Source organism: Stegostoma tigrinum, chromosome 1, assembly GCF_030684315.1.
Source record: "Stegostoma tigrinum isolate sSteTig4 chromosome 1, sSteTig4.hap1, whole genome shotgun sequence".
NCBI classification, from domain to species: domain Eukaryota; kingdom Metazoa; phylum Chordata; class Chondrichthyes; order Orectolobiformes; family Stegostomatidae; genus Stegostoma; species Stegostoma tigrinum.
In genome coordinates, this window is record NC_081354.1 from 29,589,984 (window position 1) to 29,608,780 (window position 18,797).

At 40.2% G+C, this 18,797-nt stretch overlaps 1 protein-coding gene and 1 long non-coding RNA gene across 9 annotated transcripts in view; one reads left to right on the forward strand and one right to left on the reverse strand.

Annotated features, from left to right (window-relative positions):
* The window catches only part of LOC125453159 (uncharacterized), a 167,941-nt gene that overhangs the window by 64,460 nt on the left and 84,684 nt on the right, over positions 1-18,797 (forward strand). The window lies entirely within an intron of this gene.
* The window catches only part of LOC125453112 (la-related protein 1B-like), a 106,279-nt gene that overhangs the window by 23,334 nt on the left and 64,148 nt on the right, over positions 1-18,797 (reverse strand). For 5 of the 6 annotated variants that reach the window (XM_048532240.2, XM_048532257.2, XM_048532229.2 and 2 more), the window contains exons 12-14: positions 9,013-9,366; positions 5,287-5,410; positions 884-1,092 (exon numbers count right to left, since the gene is read on the reverse strand). In XM_048532240.2, coding sequence (XP_048388197.1) covers positions 884-1,092; positions 5,287-5,410; positions 9,013-9,366 — 687 coding nt within the window. The remainder of the gene's footprint in view (positions 1-883; positions 1,093-5,286; positions 5,411-9,012; positions 9,367-18,797) is intronic. The other variant, XM_048532262.2, reaches the window with a different exon arrangement.

Sequence of the window (18,797 nt, forward strand, 5' to 3'; positions counted from 1 at the left end):
ACTACTCTCAGAAGATTCTCTTCATCTGTCTTAACTGGGTGACCCCTTATTCAGATTAAGCCCTCTGGTCCTAGACACACTCAAGGGGAACAACATTTCTGCATTTACCCTAAGAATCTTGTATGTTTCAATCAGGTTGCCTCATGTTCTCCTAAATTTCAAAGAGCACTGGCCCAGCCTACTTACTGTCTCTCCATAAAGACAGTCCCTTGGTATCGACCCACTGAACCTTCTCTTGACTGTTGCCAGTGGCAGTATGTCTTCTCTTAGATTATAGGGGCCCTACCTATTCACAGTATTTCACTTGTGTTCTGATTAGTGCTTAGTCTAGTTTTAGCAAGACCTACTTTCATACTGCACTCCCTTAGAAATAATAATAGAAATTTGTCTTCCCTATTACTTGGATGCCAGCCTTTTGTGATTCATGGACAAAATCCCCATATCCATCTTTCTATAGCTTTCTGTATTTAAATAATATTCAAATCCTCTATCCTTCCTTATTTGCCTTAACAGACAGGAGTGTGCTGACTGGTTGGCAAGTTGTCTCTTTTTCCCAGCAATAATCAGCATTACATTATTCTAGACCTCAGTACAATGAAAAATACACATTACACAAAGAAAATTCAGGAAAATCTGAACTGAGATTTTAATCGAGTGATTTTTATTAAAAAGGACTGGACGAGTAAAGATCATCTTTAAAGTTAAAATGAGCACTCAAGTGATGCATAACCATTAAAAAGCAATATTTTCACTGTCTAAACCATGGAGAAAGCATCGTACGTGGTCTAACTGGGCTCAGAACTTTGTGCCAAAATAATGTCATACAACAAAAGGGGAAAGGTATTGCATTTCTTGTCAAGAAAAAATAAAATATTTATTGTACCTCAACGTCTAAAGGCCTTCCTTCTTTGACGACAGGATAAAATCGTGGTGTCTTACTGGGATCTTGTAGCCTAGGTGTACGTGGTGTCCTTGGAGTCCTGGCTGGACAAACTGGAGATTCTGGGACGGTTGTAGGTAAAGAACGGGCTAGATTTGATGATGGTGGCTCTGCAACACCAAACAGCTTGTTGGCTAATTCTTCAGCATAATCTGTCAGACACAATTCAAAATTTGGCTACTATTTTTGCAAGAGACAAATTTTTCTCCAGATACAGAAATGCTTAAAATCAGGCTTCACTGTCTTCTACATTCTGGTCTTGGAGTCCTAGAGATGTAAGCATGGAAAAAGATCTGTTGGTCTAACTTGCCCATTCCAACCACTGATAATGCAACTGAAGCAACCAGTGATCTAGACTATTGTTTTGTTTAAAAATCCATAGGATAGTGTTGCCTTTGCCAGTGATTACATGTGTTACCCATTCCCAACCAACCAAAAATTGAGTAGTTTGTTGTGCCCTTTCAAGGGGCAATTAAGAGTCAACCATATTGCTACAGGCCTGGAGTCATATCTAGCACAGTGCAGGTAAGAATAGCAGAATTCCTTCCCTATAGGACACAAGAACAATAAACCAATGGTCACTGTGAAACACATTCCAGTCTTCATGATTTGATTTTAAATTCCACCTTAGTGGAATCTGAACCTATGGAACCCAGAACCTTGGCCTGGGCCTTTGAATTACTAGTTTAGTAACATTACCATATTGTCATTGTCTCTTGCTTCAATCACCCTTTCTATCTGCCCTGCCATCTTCAAAGATATGTGTGCATATATACTCCCAGGCTTCTTTGTTTCTGCACCTTCTTTAGAATTTTATCCTTTAGTTCACATTATACTTTGGTAGGATGAAAAAGAAAAGATATCACTGTGCTTCTGTGACCTCTTATTCCACGAGCTTCAGTGTTGCTGACAGGCCTATCATATGGTACTTTATCAAACACCTTTTGTAAGTCTGCATACATGTCAACTGTATTATCATCAGCAACCCTACATTACCTCATCAACAAACTCAAATTACTTAAAAAATATGACCTGCTTTCAATACATTTGTGCAGTATTTCCTTAACTAATGGAAATTTTTGAAATTGTGGTGCGTAATCAAAGAAAGGAAGGAGAAATATTCCACAGTGAAAATTAGAGTCGGTAACTAGTAGACTCATTTAAGATAGCAAGAACAGAATAAAGGAGAAACAAGGAGAAATTATAAAATGCAGTGAGTTTTGATGATCTGAAACATTGGAGAATAAGTGTAGTCAAGAGAAACTTTTATGTATATTTGAAAACCACAATATTCTGGAACCACTACAACACAGAGTGGTGGATATCTGGCAAGGGCAACATTTGTTGCCCATCCTTAACCACCCAGAAACTGAGTGGCTTGCTGTGACCTTTCAAGGGGCAATTCAGAGTAAATCTTATTGCTATGGGCCTGGAGTCACACCTAGACTAGTCCAGGTATCAATGCCGGTTCTTTGCAACACCAGTTCATCTAGTTGCACACTCATTTCATTTTCCGCTGTAGTCCTGCAATTTTCTTTGCTACAAGAGCTCAGCCATTTCTTGTCTGAAAATGGTGATTGATTATGCATCCAACAACAGCTTATATTTGTATACCATTTTTAACATAAGGAAATTTCTCAGTGGTTCAGAAGAGTGTTAAAAAGAAAAGGACAACTCCAAACCATTTAAGATTATGTTAAATCAGATGACCAAACGCTTTTTCAAAATCGTAGGTTTTAAGGAACATCATCTAAGAAAATGCAGTATATAGGCTGAGGACAGTTGGTCGAATATTCCATAGATTAGCACTTGGCCAGCATGAAAATACAACAGAAATGGAGTATTTAAAATCCAGGGGTGGACAGTGCATATACATGCAAAAAGTCAAAATTACAGGGACACAAGCATCTCAGGGAGCCATAGGACTAAAAGGAACATACAGAGATAGGAAAGGATGACACATAATTTATAACAAGGGACAGAATTTTAAAGTCAAGTCAGAAACCAATACAGTTCAGCAAGCTTGACAATTGGACCTTACAACAAGTTAGGCCATAGAGTGTTTCAGATGGCTTCAAGATCAGAGAGGATAGGAGAAAGACAAGCAAAGAGTGGATTTAAATAGTCAAATCTGGAGATAACAAAGTAATGAACAAAGAGTTTTAGCAGTAGATCAGCTGAGACAGGGTAAAATTGGGTGATGTTAGAGGTGGAGCTACACAGCCTTAGGGACGACAAAAAAAATCAAATAAAAAAAACAAAAAAACTTATCCTGGGGTCAAATGTGGCACCAAGGTTCAGAACAGACTGGCTTTTGTTTATGTCTTATGTTTCCAGGGAAAGGGTTAATTTTGATGATTATGGAAAGGAGTTTGGAGTGGAGGTTGAAAGCAATGGTCATTGTTAGAATCTGTGCTGGACTCCACAAACTGTGGAGCTCAGATTTTGGCTATTGTGGTGGCCTTGACTGCTTTGTATTTTTAAAAAACGTGCATTCCATACCCTAATTGCTCACCGCACCAAAAAAAAATCACTTTTCATTTATTTAGCTGTTGATTCTTTGACTGTTCTATCAACGGAAATGGGTTCCCTCCATTGATCATCTAGAACTCATGATTTTGAGCAACTCTATCAAATCTCCTCTTGACTTTAAGGTGGGCAACATTGGTTTCTCCAATATAACTACACAACTGAGAAGCCCCTCATCTTTACTGCTTGGCAGTAATGCTTTGAGAGTTTTCTCAGATCGAAGTTACATTTGGGATCCTTGGTGTCTCACATTAAGGGCAATCAATGTCACCTTACCTCTGGAATTCAACTTTATTCACGTCTGAACCAAAGCTGAAATAACAAAAGCTGGATGAACGCTGCAGGCCAAGCAGCATCTTAGGAGCAGAAAAGCTGACGTTTTGGGCCTAGCCCGAAACGTCAGCTTTCTTGCCCCTCTGATGCTGCTTGGCCTGCTGTGTTCATCCAGCTCTGCACCTTGTTATCTCGTATTCTCCAGCATCTGAAGTTCCTATTATCTCTGAGCCAAAGCTGAAATCAGGTTTGGAGCCATGTGTTGGATATTTAAGTTATTTCAAGCGGCTGAACATTGGTCCACGTGTGTAATGTGAAGCTTCCCCTTCAACTGCATGGCAGTTAAGAACCAGAAACTTTCCATCCACAAGCTGGACCCTTTAGGGTACTACACAAACAGTCACACAAAAATATTGAGTATATTTGTTTTTGCACACTTAAATCAACTGTGTACTTCATTGAAGTTCCCCACTCACTATATACATTTCTGCTTCCACTACTCAAAATGGCAAAAAGTAATTTTCTTAAAAAAAACACATCTTCTCAATTTTTCTTCCCCTTTAGGGAATTAGCGAGATGACAGATGGTTTTTGAGTTGATTAGCAGCTTGCTGAATTGCATCATGAATGCTCCTTCTGTAACCACTATATCCTGGTGTAGAACTTGCATCCAAGGCTTCTGGCTGACATATATTGACACGATTACTGCGCCTCAGGACCGCTTTAGTTAAATGGTTGAGTTATAAATGGTAATCCGCAGGAAACTAGCACATCAATAATGGCATACTTGAAGCCACAAGACTTGATGGGGTAGAAGTGTTAAGAACTCCATGGGACTCTTCTTCCCGACTGTATTGACACCACTAATGTGTCTGTTCTATTACTGGATAGGGCATACCAGTGCATGGTAATGGTGAAATCAGAGACATTACTTGGCAGTAATACTTAGAAATACCATTTATGTCCGCTTGTTGCTTGACCAGTCCCATTAACAACTATTCCGACTTCATCACCAGACCTCTAGATATTACTGCTGATAATAACTTGGAGCATTGCTGTCAAACTATGTTGAAGCTGCTGTCAAGCAATGGTCAGATCAGTGGGCTTTCATCGAAAACAACCTTTTATTTAAACTGAATTCAAATATACAAATAACCTTGGTGAATCACTAGCCCAGTGGCTTAACATCAACACTACTACTCCCGGTCCTGTCTTACTGCTTCATAGATTCTCTTATACAAAGATACTTTTTTCCTGTAAGCATGCCAAGTAGAAACTTTAATGAAAACCTGTCTATAGTTATGATTCACCTAAATTCATGACCATAAAATAACATTTAATACATTTTATTTGTAATGTGATATGTTTCAATTCACAAACTGAATTTACTTCAAAAAGTAGCAGATAAATATCACTCAGCACCTTTTTATGCACTTCACCCATGATTGAATGAATTAACAAGAACAGGGAATAGGTAAAAGCCATGCTTAGAAAGTACTCTGAACGAAAAATTAAATGTTTTAATACAGACTATACTGATCTTACCTTGGTGGGCCTTTGGTGGTGCAGGAGGCACCTCCTGGTTTGTGTCAACTGGTGGTTCAGGTGCCAAGGTATCGAAATGTTCTTTACTAATTACAGTCAACTTCTTAAAATTCTCGATTTCTTGCTGTATTGCAGATGGAAAGACAGTTACGTTCAGACAATTTTTGCTTTAAGCATATGATAAGACAGAGTGCATTTCAATGTAAAGACTTGAGTATAATTCTCAGCACAAAGAAGTGGTTAAGTAATAATGACAATTTGCTGTGACTCAAGACCATAAGATATAGAAGCAGAATTAGGCCATTCTGCTCATCAAGATTGCACCACCATTCCATCATGGCAGCTATGTTTCTCACCTCCATCACCCTGCCTTCTCCCTATAGCTCTTGAACCCCTTACCAGTCAAGAACTCAATCTTAAATACACACAATGACTTGGCCTCCACAGCCCTCTGCAGCAAGAAATTCCAAGTTCATCACACTTTGGCTAAAGTAATCCCTGCACATTTCATTGAAAAAAGGTCATCCCTTCAATCTGAGGCTGTGCTCTCAGGTCTCAGTCTCTGCTACTAGTGATTACATCTTCTCCAGGTCCACTCTATCCAGAGATGTGTTCTAGGTTTCAAATCTGATCTAGACTCTTTCTTCTTCCTTGCCTCTCCCCTCCCCAGCACTTCGCTACTCTGTCAAATACAGACACAGCACTTCCAAGTACACTGCAATTTCATTCTTAAATAACAGGCTCTAAAATCTCACCAATGACAGAGGTCAGGCTAACCAGTTTGAGGTTTCAGTTAATCCCACAACATGCATTGGATCATGCTGCAGAAACTGCAGAGGGTTCGGAGATCCACGGTCAAATATTTACTTACATCTAAATCAAAAGTTAAAGTCTACATCTACTTGTTTGCCACTTTCACTTGTTACAGGGACCAACGTTATAATGCTCCTTTGTAATACCACTCTCAGTACAGTTTATAAGTGGACAACTCCATGTACTAACTACATTGCTCACTTTGAAGTCCCAAAGTCAATAGACTCTGAAGCAGAAGTACACGTGTTCAAATAATTTTTCAGAAAGGCTGAATTGCCAGTAACAGCAAGCATGGTTGTATATTACCAAAGAGATGTGAGTTCAGCACAATGAATTTAATTGAGCTTGATACCTCTATTCTAAAATAGAATGCATATTAGTGTATTCAGTATGCCTTAAACACCCTACATTAATACTTTCCCTGGATACTAAATAAATTTCTCCCATTCAACATTAACCATCAACTCATTAGGGTCAGCCAGGAAAAAAAAGCATTAAAAATTAAAGATAGGACTGGGTAGATGGAAGCAACCTGCATCCAGAAATTGTGCATTCAAGTTGTATGAATCAAATTCAAAAGTTAAATCTAAGGAATTTAAAAACAGGGCAGTGAAATTTCTCAATAGCCTTTGGGTTGTGAAATTCACTTCCAGAGTTAATAGTTCAGGGATGTCGATATTAATTTAGGTGATAGAAACAGGGTTGAAGGAAGACAAGAACTGTGTATGCTAATAAGATTAGAACTGTTTGTTTATATAGAGGTGCACAGTTCAAGGACTAAATGAGCCAAAATGACTAGTTTGCAGGTTGTGATGTATGTATTTCTATTCATATCGATCCAATTCAGCAACCATATGACCCAGATTTCAAGTGATCAACTAAAATCAAAATACTGTGCATGATAAAAATTTACAGAAGAAAATATATTGTAGGAGAAGTTCGGCAGGTCTGGCAGCATCTGTGCAGAGAGAAACAGTTAATGCTTCAAGTCTGTTATGACTTTGGCAGAACTAAGAAAGTTCTGAAAGAGTCATAAAACTCAACGTCAACTCTTTCGCTTCCACAACATACCACTAGACTGGCTGACTTTCTCCTGCATTTTCTGGTTTTACCTGAAGCTATCCGTTCAATTCAAGAAAACCACAGAGCCAAGCAGGAAAATGACTGATTTTAAAAATAAATGACTGAAACTCTTACACCTCACTGGCCACAGAAATCAAGTTTCAATCTCTTTGCTCTTTAGGATTTGGCTCCAATCGCATCAGGAGATGAAAAGGAGATGTAACACTGACAGCCTCTGCAATTCATCATTACATGCAACCAGGCCTCACTTGCTCCTCCTCAAAAAAGGAAAGCAATAGGGACCAGGAAACAAGCATGCCCACCATCAATAATAATGATCAAAATTTCCAAATTAGATACAGTGCATATTGCCCAGTGGTAATTATGACAGCAAGCAGTTACTGCATCTATAAAGGCATTTACATAGATATGTTGCATTGCATTTAATTGTAAGAAAGATAAAGAACAAATCATGGAATGAGGTGAGCTAATTTGAGTCAAAAAGTGACTGATGCAACTACAATACTCAAATTCTAAGCTGTCAATTAAAACATCACCCACAACAGAAGCCCGAAAGAAGTTTAAGCCAAGAAAGCCCTGTTCAATGTTTATGAACAAAAAATTTGCAAACTTTTTTTTAAAACAAAAATTCAACTTCCAAATTGTTGACTTAGGACAGACCTACAAAACTTCTCTAACCTCCTTCCCGATGACATAACTGGAATGACTCAATTCACTTTATTGCAAATTATATTCCAGTGCAGATGGAATAGACATGGGAGCCTAAGAGAGATGTAATGTAAAGCCATGGCATGACAAACAAACTATTGCTACTCACTAGGATAATTCCATATCGTAAATTTTTTTGATATATTCATAATTAGGTGCATTACAGCTGATTTCAGAAGGAACAAAGAATAAAATATGGCATAATGACATCGCAGCAATGCTCATTTTTCCATTATATTTCAGAACTCCACAAACAGAAAAAAAATCACCGCAAAATTTTCCAAAACGCTTTACACATTTAAATCACCTGGTAGCAACATAACTATTAGTAGACAAATACGGCAAATAATTTTGCAACTCAATGAAATAATCACTTCACGGCGACGTGAACTCAGGAGAAAAGTTTGTCAAGGCACTGAACAGTTCACTGCTTCGGGTGTAGCCCACTTTAACAACTCATTTAACAAACCATCAATTTCCGCACTTTAGGTACAAAACGTAGACAGCAAATTACAGGTGCCAAGTTCAAACTGAATATCCAATTCGATAGGCTGTTTTATTTAACGTCATCCTCACTAATCAAAGACGATGTGGAGAAATGAAAGAAATGGGCTTAATAATCCTCAAACTTTGCAACACATACTCAATTCTTCTTCACATCAGTATTCCACAATTGGCCCATTTAAAAGTATTTCTTTTGAACTGATTTTATACTTCAGTATTTCTTTCATATCTTAACATGGCAATTGTTCTCAATATTCCTATCATACAAAGCCCAAGCAATTGGTTTTAGTTGCAATATCTCACAGGACAAGTTTCAAACAGTGACAAACTTTAAAAAGGGAAATGTATATAAAAAGAAAAGTGCCAAAAAATTTGTATATATTGACCAACAACTGAAAATCCTATATCACTGAAAAAAGTGTTCTTTTTTTAAAAACCCATTTTAAAAGGTATTCTCAGCCTGCCATTTACCAGTTAGAATCCAGCACAATAACTGGGTTGAATAGAAGAAAGTGCACATTAATTTGATGGCCCTTTAAATGAGACAACCATATCACTACACACTGATATAGGTCTCTGGCCAAAGATTAAGATGATCTACACCAGTCTCTAACTCACCTTTATTGTTGAATATTCTGGCCCATTTCCTTCCATCCAAAGGTCTTGCTCATAGTAGTATAAACCATCATTGATAGCCTTTGCAAGCTCTGTTGAAATTTTTGCTCGGGAAACATGATTCCCCGTACGGTCACCACCCGGGTGTTTGCGCATGTGAGGAGGAGTCTGAGTCACAATCAAGATCTTGTTCACATCACGATCATCAATTTCATAATCGGAGTCATCATCTGACCAATCTGTGAAAGTATTCTTGCGTCCTTCTATCTGCTCCATTTCTTCATCAAACATGAAATCCAACTCCTCCTGCTCCTCTTGTTCCTGTTTGAGCACTTGAGGTTTGAGTGACTCATGTTCCTACAAAATCACATAATTAAATAGTTTAAGATAATGAAAGTTAATTATTGCTTGGTACAGCGAAACAAAATTGATGTATCTTGATATTTTCTAATGAGCCTGTTCAAAGGCATTACACATCTCTGGAGCAGATGGGATTTCGACCAGGCCCTCTTAGCTCAGAGGTAGAGACACAACCGCTACACCAGAACCCTTAGGTTTATGCTCAAGAGTACAAATCTCAGCTGCTTTTGCATGGACCCTCACTGTTCAATTTATGTTGCAGTTTAACCAGGTAGAGCTGAGGTCTTTTGCAGCAGATGCAACGATTTACTCAGTAAGGTTGAGGGACTGTAATTAAATGGAGGAAACACTTCAGGGATTGCACTTGCACCAGGGAGCATAAAAACAGATTTAAAATAATGTTGATCAATAAAAGGCTGGTTTTCATTGAGAAAAGGGTTGTTAACCAGAAGACAGAGTTAAAATGTAAGATAAAAGAGGAGGCTAGAGAAAATTTTCGCAGGAAATGACCTAGGAGATTGTACTGCCTAGCAGTGGAAAAAAAAGATTTAATAGTAATTTTCAAAAGACAAATACTTGAATGAGAAACTGCAGAGATAGGAGCAAGGAGCCAGAGTTGGACTGATCAGATAGCTTTTCCAAGAGTCAGTGCCAGGCATCAGTTAAATGGAATACTCTGCAAACGTGTAACCGTACTTTTCTAAGATGGACAATCACTATTAAATTCACCACTGGGCAACTGCAACAGGTCACTCATCAATTTCTCCAGAATAGATCATGATCAAAAAATATTGTACACGCATACATAAAGATCTCTAAAATTGCAAAGTCACTCAAAACATTTCACAGAAAAAGGAATCCTGTATGGATGTGCAAGGGCCATGAAGAGGTGGCTGTTTTGAAACACCCCAAAAAGCAGAGAAATTTGGCAAAGAGAAAAATTTTCTTTGACAAGACAGGAAGAATTAAATGGAAAAAACACCATCTGAATTGAGATGTTGCAATGACTGCAATTGTTCCATCTTGAATGGCAAGCATAAGCTGTAAACTTTAAATCACAAAAGACCCACAAACGGATCCAGCAAAGAGAAACTTTAGTAATCAGGATAGACTGAAGAAATGGAGCCTATTCTCCTTGCATAGAAGGTGGCCTAGAGGACATTTGATAGAGATTTACAAAGTCATGAACTGGCTGGTGGGATTAGATCAGGAGAAGCCGTTTCTGTTCATAATAAGCACAAGAGGCAGAGATTTCCAATGACGTTGAAAAAAAAAATCAAGGACAATGTGAGAAAATGTTTTTCACTCAGCAACTAGTTAGGTTATGAAATGCCCTATGTCTCAATTGTGACCATTCACTAGGATAGAATGAGTACTCAAGAGGAGAAGGCAGGAGATTGACACAGGTAATGATGCTCATTTATAGAGCTGGTGCAAGTATCATCGGCTGAATGGCCGTCACCTGTGCTGCAACAATTCTGTGGTAGAGTGTTGCTGGGATTGAAGATAATTAACAAGACCCTGAGAACTGTATTAAATTAAAAAGTCATGGAGCAACAATTCTGAATGCAAACATCAGAATTCAAGCTTTAAGTGATAATTGTTCTTCACTCAGCACTCAGAGGGGGACGCACAGAGAGAGAGAGAGAGAGGGGGACGCACAGAGAGAGAGAGAGAGAGAGAGGGGGACGCACAGAGAGAGAGAGAGAGAGAGAGGGGGACGCACAGAGAGAGAGAGAGAGAGAGGGGGACGCACAGAGAGAGAGAGGGGGACGCACAGAGAGAGAGAGAGAGAGAGGGGGACGCACAGAGAGAGAGAGAGAGAGAGGGGGACGCACAGAGAGAGAGAGAGGGACGCACAGAGAGAGAGAGAGGGGGACGCACAGAGAGAGAGAGAGAGAGAGGGGGACGCACAGAGAGAGAGAGAGAGAGAGAGAGGGGGACGCACAGAGAGAGAGAGAGGGGGACGCACAGAGAGAGAGAGAGAGAGAGAGAGGGGGACGCACAGAGAGAGAGAGAGAGAGAGAGAGGGGGACGCACAGAGAGAGAGAGAGAGAGAGAGGGGGACGCACAGAGAGAGAGAGAGAGAGAGAGAGGGGGACGCACAGAGAGAGAGAGAGAGAGAGGGGGACGCACAGAGAGAGAGAGAGAGAGAGAGGGGGACGCACAGAGAGAGAGAGAGAGAGAGGGGGACGCACAGAGAGAGAGAGAGAGAGGGGGACGCACAGAGAGAGAGAGAGAGAGAGGGGGACGCACAGAGAGAGAGAGAGAGAGAGGGGGACGCACAGAGAGAGAGAGAGAGAGAGAGGGGGACGCACAGAGAGAGAGAGAGAGAGAGAGAGGGGGACGCACAGAGAGAGAGAGAGAGGGGGACGCACAGAGAGAGAGAGAGAGGGGGGGACGCACAGAGAGAGAGAGAGAGAGGGGGGGACGCACAGAGAGAGAGAGAGGGAGGGGGGGACGCACAGAGAGAGAGAGAGAGGGGGGGACGCACAGAGAGAGAGAGAGAGGGGGGGACGCACAGAGAGAGAGAGGGGGACGCACAGAGAGAGAGAGGGGGACGCACAGAGAGAGAGAGGGGGACGCACAGAGAGAGAGAGAGAGAGAGTAGGAACTGCCAATGCTGGAGAATCGGAGATAACACGGTATGAAGCTGGATGAACACAGCAGGCCAAGCAGAGGAGCTGAAAAGCTTGATGTTTCGGGTGGGAACCCTTTTTCAGAAAATGGGGGAGGGGAAGGGGATTCTGAAATAAATAGGGAAGACAGGGGGAGATGGATAGAAGATGGACAAAAGGAGAAGATTGAGAGAGGAGACAGGCGGGTCAAGTGGGCGGGGTTACAGCGAGTGAAGGTGCGTGTAGGTGGGGAGTTAGGGAGGGGATAGGTCGTCCAGGGAGGACAGACAGGTCAAGGAGGCAGGATGAGGTTAGTGGGTAGGAGATTAGATTCCCTACAGGGTGGAGACAGGCCCTTTGGCCCAACAAGTCCACACCACCCCTTGGAGCATCCCACCCAGGCCCATCCCCCTATAACCCACACACCCCTGAACACTATGAGCAATTTAGCATGGCCGATCCACCTAGCCTGCATATCTTTGGATTGTGGGAGGAAACTGGAGCACCCAGAGGAAACCCATGGGGAGAAGGTGCACACTCTGCACGAGGTGGGGGGAGGGAGAGAAAGAGAGATGGTCCAGGGAAACTTAAAATTGGGGTGGAAGTTCGCAACAAACTACACCGCCCAGTCGCAAACCAATTCAACTCCATCCCCAACCCCCTAACTCCTTGGACAACATGTCCGTCCTGGGCATCCTCCATTGCCACAATGACACCACCCACAAGATGCAGGAACAGCATCTCATATTTTGCTTTGGAACCCTGCGGCCCAAGGGTATCAACGTGGGCTTCACAAGCTTCAAAAATCTCCCCTCCCCCGACCACATGCCAAAACCAGCCCAGCTAGTCCCCGCCTCCCTAACCATTCCTCCCACCTCAAACCCCATCCCCATCTCCTACCCACTAACCTCATCCCATCCCCTTAACCTGTCCATCCTCCCTGGACTGACCTATCCCCTCCCTAACTCCCCACCTACATTCGTCTTCAATGGCTCTAACCCCACCCTTCGACCTGTCTGTCTCCTCTCACCCTATCTTCTATCCACCTCCCCCATCTCCCTATTTATTTTCAGAATCCCCTTCCCCTCCCCCATTTCTGAAGAAGGGTCCCAACCTGAAAAGTCAATCTTTCCTGGTCCTCTGATGCTGCTTTCTGATGTTCACACATAATAGGGTTTGTTTTTAAAATTAACACTAGTGCACAAATACCAAAAAAAAATCACTCCATGCAGCTGTGGTCTGGAACAGCAAGTCCATTTCCATCCAACAACAAATCTATTTCCATCAAATATTAATTCTGAACATAGGTCTGCTTACTGAAATTTGTGAACATGTTTTACAACGGGTATAATGCAAGTTCAGCACTGTTAGCAAAATCTTTTCATGTAAAGAAGATAACAGCATAATAAAAGTGGAAGTAAAGTTATGATGGCAAAAACCTTTGATTAACTTAACCAATTTAATAGTGAGATTGGGCAACCTGGTTTTATTCTGAATAGAAGAGCTATAATTGATGTACCAAATGAACTCTAAACAGTTATGTTTATCTTAAAACAAAAATTGTCAGATTTCAGTAAATACTGAATGTAATCAGAAGTGTACAACTTCAGGGATGTAACCTGCAAAGAGGCTTTCTTAACAAAATAATAGCTTTCCATCACAGAAGACATGACATGACATGGCCCCACCAACCTACAAACTCAGAAGTCTTTAGTGCCCAATTTGTCTGAATTGCTTACTCTGAAATTTATTACCTGTATGTTTCAGTTGTTTAAGAACAGGTTTACGTTTTGTTGAATGCTTCACACTTTTTGAACATTTCATTCTCCTAGTTTCCTTGAGCTCATACTTTAAAGTCTTATTTGTTTTACTTTTATATTGTTTATTGCTGTGGCAGGCTTTAAATCTCAGTGTTAAGAGTTTTGAACTTGAAGCTCAATTTGTCGACTTGAAAGCAGTCATTGGCTGTCTTTGAACAAGGGTTTTCAGTTACTGTGGGGGCAAAGCCAATCTTTCAAAGACCTTGGAGGAGAAGAGGTCAGAAAGCAATAAACTTGAGCACAGATCACAAGTAGGCCTCTTGAAGATAGAAAGAAGGATATAATTTTAGCTGGAAAACAAAACACTTCTGCAGAAGGCAGGCATGAACGACATTAGGAAATGTTCGAATATGGAAATCTATTTTAATGAATGGGGGAATTGAAGCAGCAAATGATGGATCTCCGAAGATAAGCTTCATGCCAGCTGAGAATGATGTATCTGGTCGAATCCCACTTTCAAATCTTGGTCCCTTAGACCTTGGCACATTGATATAATATTCATACTTTTTTAAAAAAATGCCATGAGGGTTTCTGCCCCTATCTTTTCAGGCAATGCTTTCCAGATTGTCAGCTTCCTTGAATGAAAATACCCTACTTTCTTCCAATCCTATCACTTGACATCCACACCCTCTTTCCACTGACCTTGAAAACTAAGACCATCCTATTCACTAATCACATCTTTCATTTAAATCTTCCCTTAGCCTCCTGTGTTCCAAAGAAAACAAACTCAACCCAACCAATCTTTCCTAAAATTCTCCATTCCTGCCAAATCCTGGTTAAACTTTTGAATACCCTTAAGTAATCACATTTCCAGCAATGCTAGAAATCAGCTGGAACTACATATTTGCTTGAGCTGTGACCGAACAATTTATACAGATCTAGCACATTCTCCCTATTCTTATAGTGGATTTTGGCTAGTTAAAAAAAAGATATTTATTCACTATGCCTTCTTCACAATCTTATCAACTAATTTTGTGTCTGTTTCTCTCTACTTCAAAATCCTAACTGCTACATGTGTTCTTTGCCTTGTTTGTCCTTGCCAAATGCATTACAACAACTTCTTCCAGATGAATTGTACTTGCGATCTTTCTAGCCACCTGGCTAGTCTACTGATATTCTCCTACAGCCTGCTGCTTCCTCTTCACTATCAACTGCATAACTTACCTTGCATACCCGAGTAAAGATGTTTGAAATCTCCCACAAACAGATCTGAAGCACTGATACAGAACATGACAGCAAGGGGTCCAAGTACAGCACCTCATTGGCAATGGCCTTCCCATCATAAAAAAAGTAGCTGATCATAACTCATTGCTTTTGCTACTGAGTTTTTGGTCCAACTTGTCACTTTTTTTGTGGATCTTTATCAGTTGTTATTAATTTTTGAGGAGTTTGCCACATGGAATCTGATCTGAAGTCTTGCTAAAATTTATGTAGACAATAAAACCTCGCTGACTTCAGTGTTACTTCCGCAAAGATCTCAAGGCAGTTAGGTAGACATGATCACCCCTCAACAAATCTATAAACACTGTTCTCAATTAAATCGGTGACTCTCAATTGATTACAGGCATTTCTGCTATGATACCCATTTCGTTAATGCAAAGTGGCTGAAACGTGACTGATGAATAGTGGATGCTATTTGGATAACAAACTTCCTGCTGTACCATCTATAGTGATTTCCCTATAATACAATTTTCTATAGCACAAGGTCACACAAGAACATAACTATGGCATTATGAAATACCTTGTATTATGCTTAAATTGTTCGTCAAGGTCAGAAGTCACACAAGGTTACAGTTCAACAGATTTATTTGAAAAAACAAGCCAAGTACTGCTCCTTCGTCAAGTGATTTCACTTCAGTCCAACACCATCACCTACACATCAAATTGTTTGTGATTTACTCCTTACAGAGGGTAACCTAACCTGCCTATGTTTACTCATACTGTCTTCTTCTACCTCTAAATAACAATACTGTGTTAGCAGTCTTTCTAGAACCATGCTCGCAGCTAAACCAGATATGAAAAGTGGTCACAGCTACTCATTTTTTTCTTTGCTGGTCAGGAACCCAGGGCATATTTCATCCAAGGAGACAACTTCCTACATTCATAGGTGCCAAGCACCTCAATACTTCCTACTTTGCTATGTTTTTTGCATCTTTAATACCTTTCAAATACAAATTTCTGCTTTCTCCCAAGTCTTTTGTGAAAGCTGTCCCAAAGTGTTCACTAAAAACCCCACAATTCTTCCATCTCCACAGGTCACCACATTGCTTGTCAATTGGACCTATTCCTGAGTTATCCTCTTGCTTTCTGCATATTTATAAAGACATATTTGGGTTTTCCTTAATTTCGTTTGCCAATAATTTTTATGTCTATCTTTGCCTTCCAATTTTCCTTTAGGAATACACCCTTATACTTTTTAAACTGAGGATTTTTGAAGTACTAAATTCTTGACTTCTGATATACACGTTCCTCCCTGTTGTATCTTACTGTATACACTCAATATATACCAGGGTCTAGATTTGCAAATTTCAAACATTTTCTTTCAGGGAACACATTTTTTCTGAAGACTGACATTTTCATGAGTCTAAACTCAAAATGCTCAAGGAACTTATTTTTGTAATTTGGTAAAATGGTGAATCACAGGCAGACTTCAGGGAAGTTAATTATAAATCAATTAACTAAATGATCATTATTAATATAGTAATATCATTTTCAACAGCACCATTGACCAAGATTGAAAGACAAAAATGTGAATTGATTCAGTTACTTTTTACATTAAGGTGATGTCAAATTAAGGTCCTGCTGCCCATGATGTCAAAGCATTGTGAGCACCTCAACTGAAAACCCCAGGAAATATGCCATCTACCAGCCTTTTCAGCAGACCTCCAAGTTACTATACACTCCCTGTAGCTAGCAAAATGGATCCTCAAAAATCCACAATTGTTGACACGGATTCAGTACGTTGAACAACAGTGCAGGGGCGGAAAACAGACATTTGGAAACATGTTTCAGTAAACAATTTTATTCTCAGAGAATCTGCATTGACCAACGGGTTCTCTTAATTGGTCACTGTTCATTCGTAAGGCTCACAGTCATCATACCTAATCTTTAGTCTACTAATATGGAACAAACCAAAACAGTACTTTTAACAAGAAAGAGTGTTACACATGGCTCACTTTCCATGATTGTGCCAGCACTCCTTGTCCACAGAAGGCCAGCAATGAGTGATTCTCAGATTGTTTTCTTAACTAGAGGAAGGGAGACAGTAGTGAACAGAGATGGAAGATAAGAGGCTTTATGAACAAACGAGTGAGAAATTAATAATTTTACATGAGGGAAAGGAGATGTTGCCTGTCAGAAGGAAGGAAATAGCAAGTTTACAGCAGTAACATAATGACAGGGAGAGCGAGAGAGAGATGGGGAAGAGACGCAGGAAATGGAAGTTGCACCAAAGTAGATTGGACGCGAATAATCATTAAGTGCCACAGAATTCAATAAATAATTTCATAAACGTCCACTGTATTGTGGCACACTGATCCAGTTCATTGGTTGAAACGAAGATTAGCATTCCTATGTTATAGCAAATGAAGTCCAGAATTAACAAAAAAAACTCACCATTTCCGATTTACCTGACAAATTTTATCAAATTGTTAGATAAATGCTAATAATTAATGACTACAGAATTGCTAACATAATGTTTTGCAATTAAGATGTTAACTGAAAATTCAAGACAGGAAACTAAGTGGCTAACAGGTTGTCTTGCAATCTCAAGAGCCTGTGCTTACATGAATAGCAATTTCCTCTAAAAATGTCAAGAATTCCTATTTGAAATGAGCTTAGCTTGTTTCAATGACCTAACTCAAAATACAAACTATTAGTAAGTGCACCATAGACAAAATTCAGACTGTGGTAAATACAAAATATTACACTGGTACATGAGCATATCTAACACTGAGAAGTACAACAGCTATCCCCTTTTATTAAAGGTGGATTTGCCTACTGTTGAAATTAGCCACCGGCAAAAATGCTTTTCCATTAACTAAATCTCTGGTTACGGTCTCAACCAGACATGCACAAGGGTTGTTCAATGAACACTGCATCCTTCATGGCCAAAATTATTCATGGAAAACAGAGCAAACAAAAGCATCAATCTTTGAGACTTAAATGCATCTTAGAAGACAGATGGGAAATCAGGGCCATACTGTAGAACAGCCTACATTACCATAGATAATGGAACGTTAAATAGGTCATAGAAGCATAAGGTGGACATTCAGCCTATCAACATAGCATCCCTGCAGCATGGAAACAGGCCATTTGGCTCAACAAGTCCACACCAACTCTCCGAAGAGCATCCCACCCACACTCACTCCCCTGCTTTATCTCTGCAGTTCGCTGGACATTATGGACAATTTCGTATGGCCAATCCACCTAACCTGCATAACTGTGGACTGTGAAAGGAAACTGGAGCACGTGGAAGACATGGGAAGAATGTATAAATTCCACACAGACAGTCCCCAAGGCTGAAATGGAACCAGGGGTCCCTGGCTTAGTGATGCTAACCATGGAGCCACTGTGCTGCCTGTTTCTAAAATAGAAGGAAGAAACTATCAAGTCTGCCTTGCAATTCAATGAAATCGCAGCCTGTCTTGATAATTTTCAATTTCACTTTATGGAAGATGGGGTTGGAGACAAGAGAAAGAAAGATTTCAGAAACCTATAGAATTCAAGGATGAGGTAGTTGCAGGAGGGATGGTCCTGATGGTGCAAGAATCCAGAACCAGGATCACTATCTAAGGATACGTGATAAACTATTCAGGACTGATGTGCAGAGATGTCTTCACCCAGTGTGTGCAGAATTCACTATCACAGAAAGCAATCAAGGCTGAAATATACTATAAAATTTTAACAAGTAGTTGTGTGATCAGCCATGATCATAACGAATAGTGAAGTAGGCTCAGAAAAAAAGGGCCAAATGTCCTACTCCTGCTAT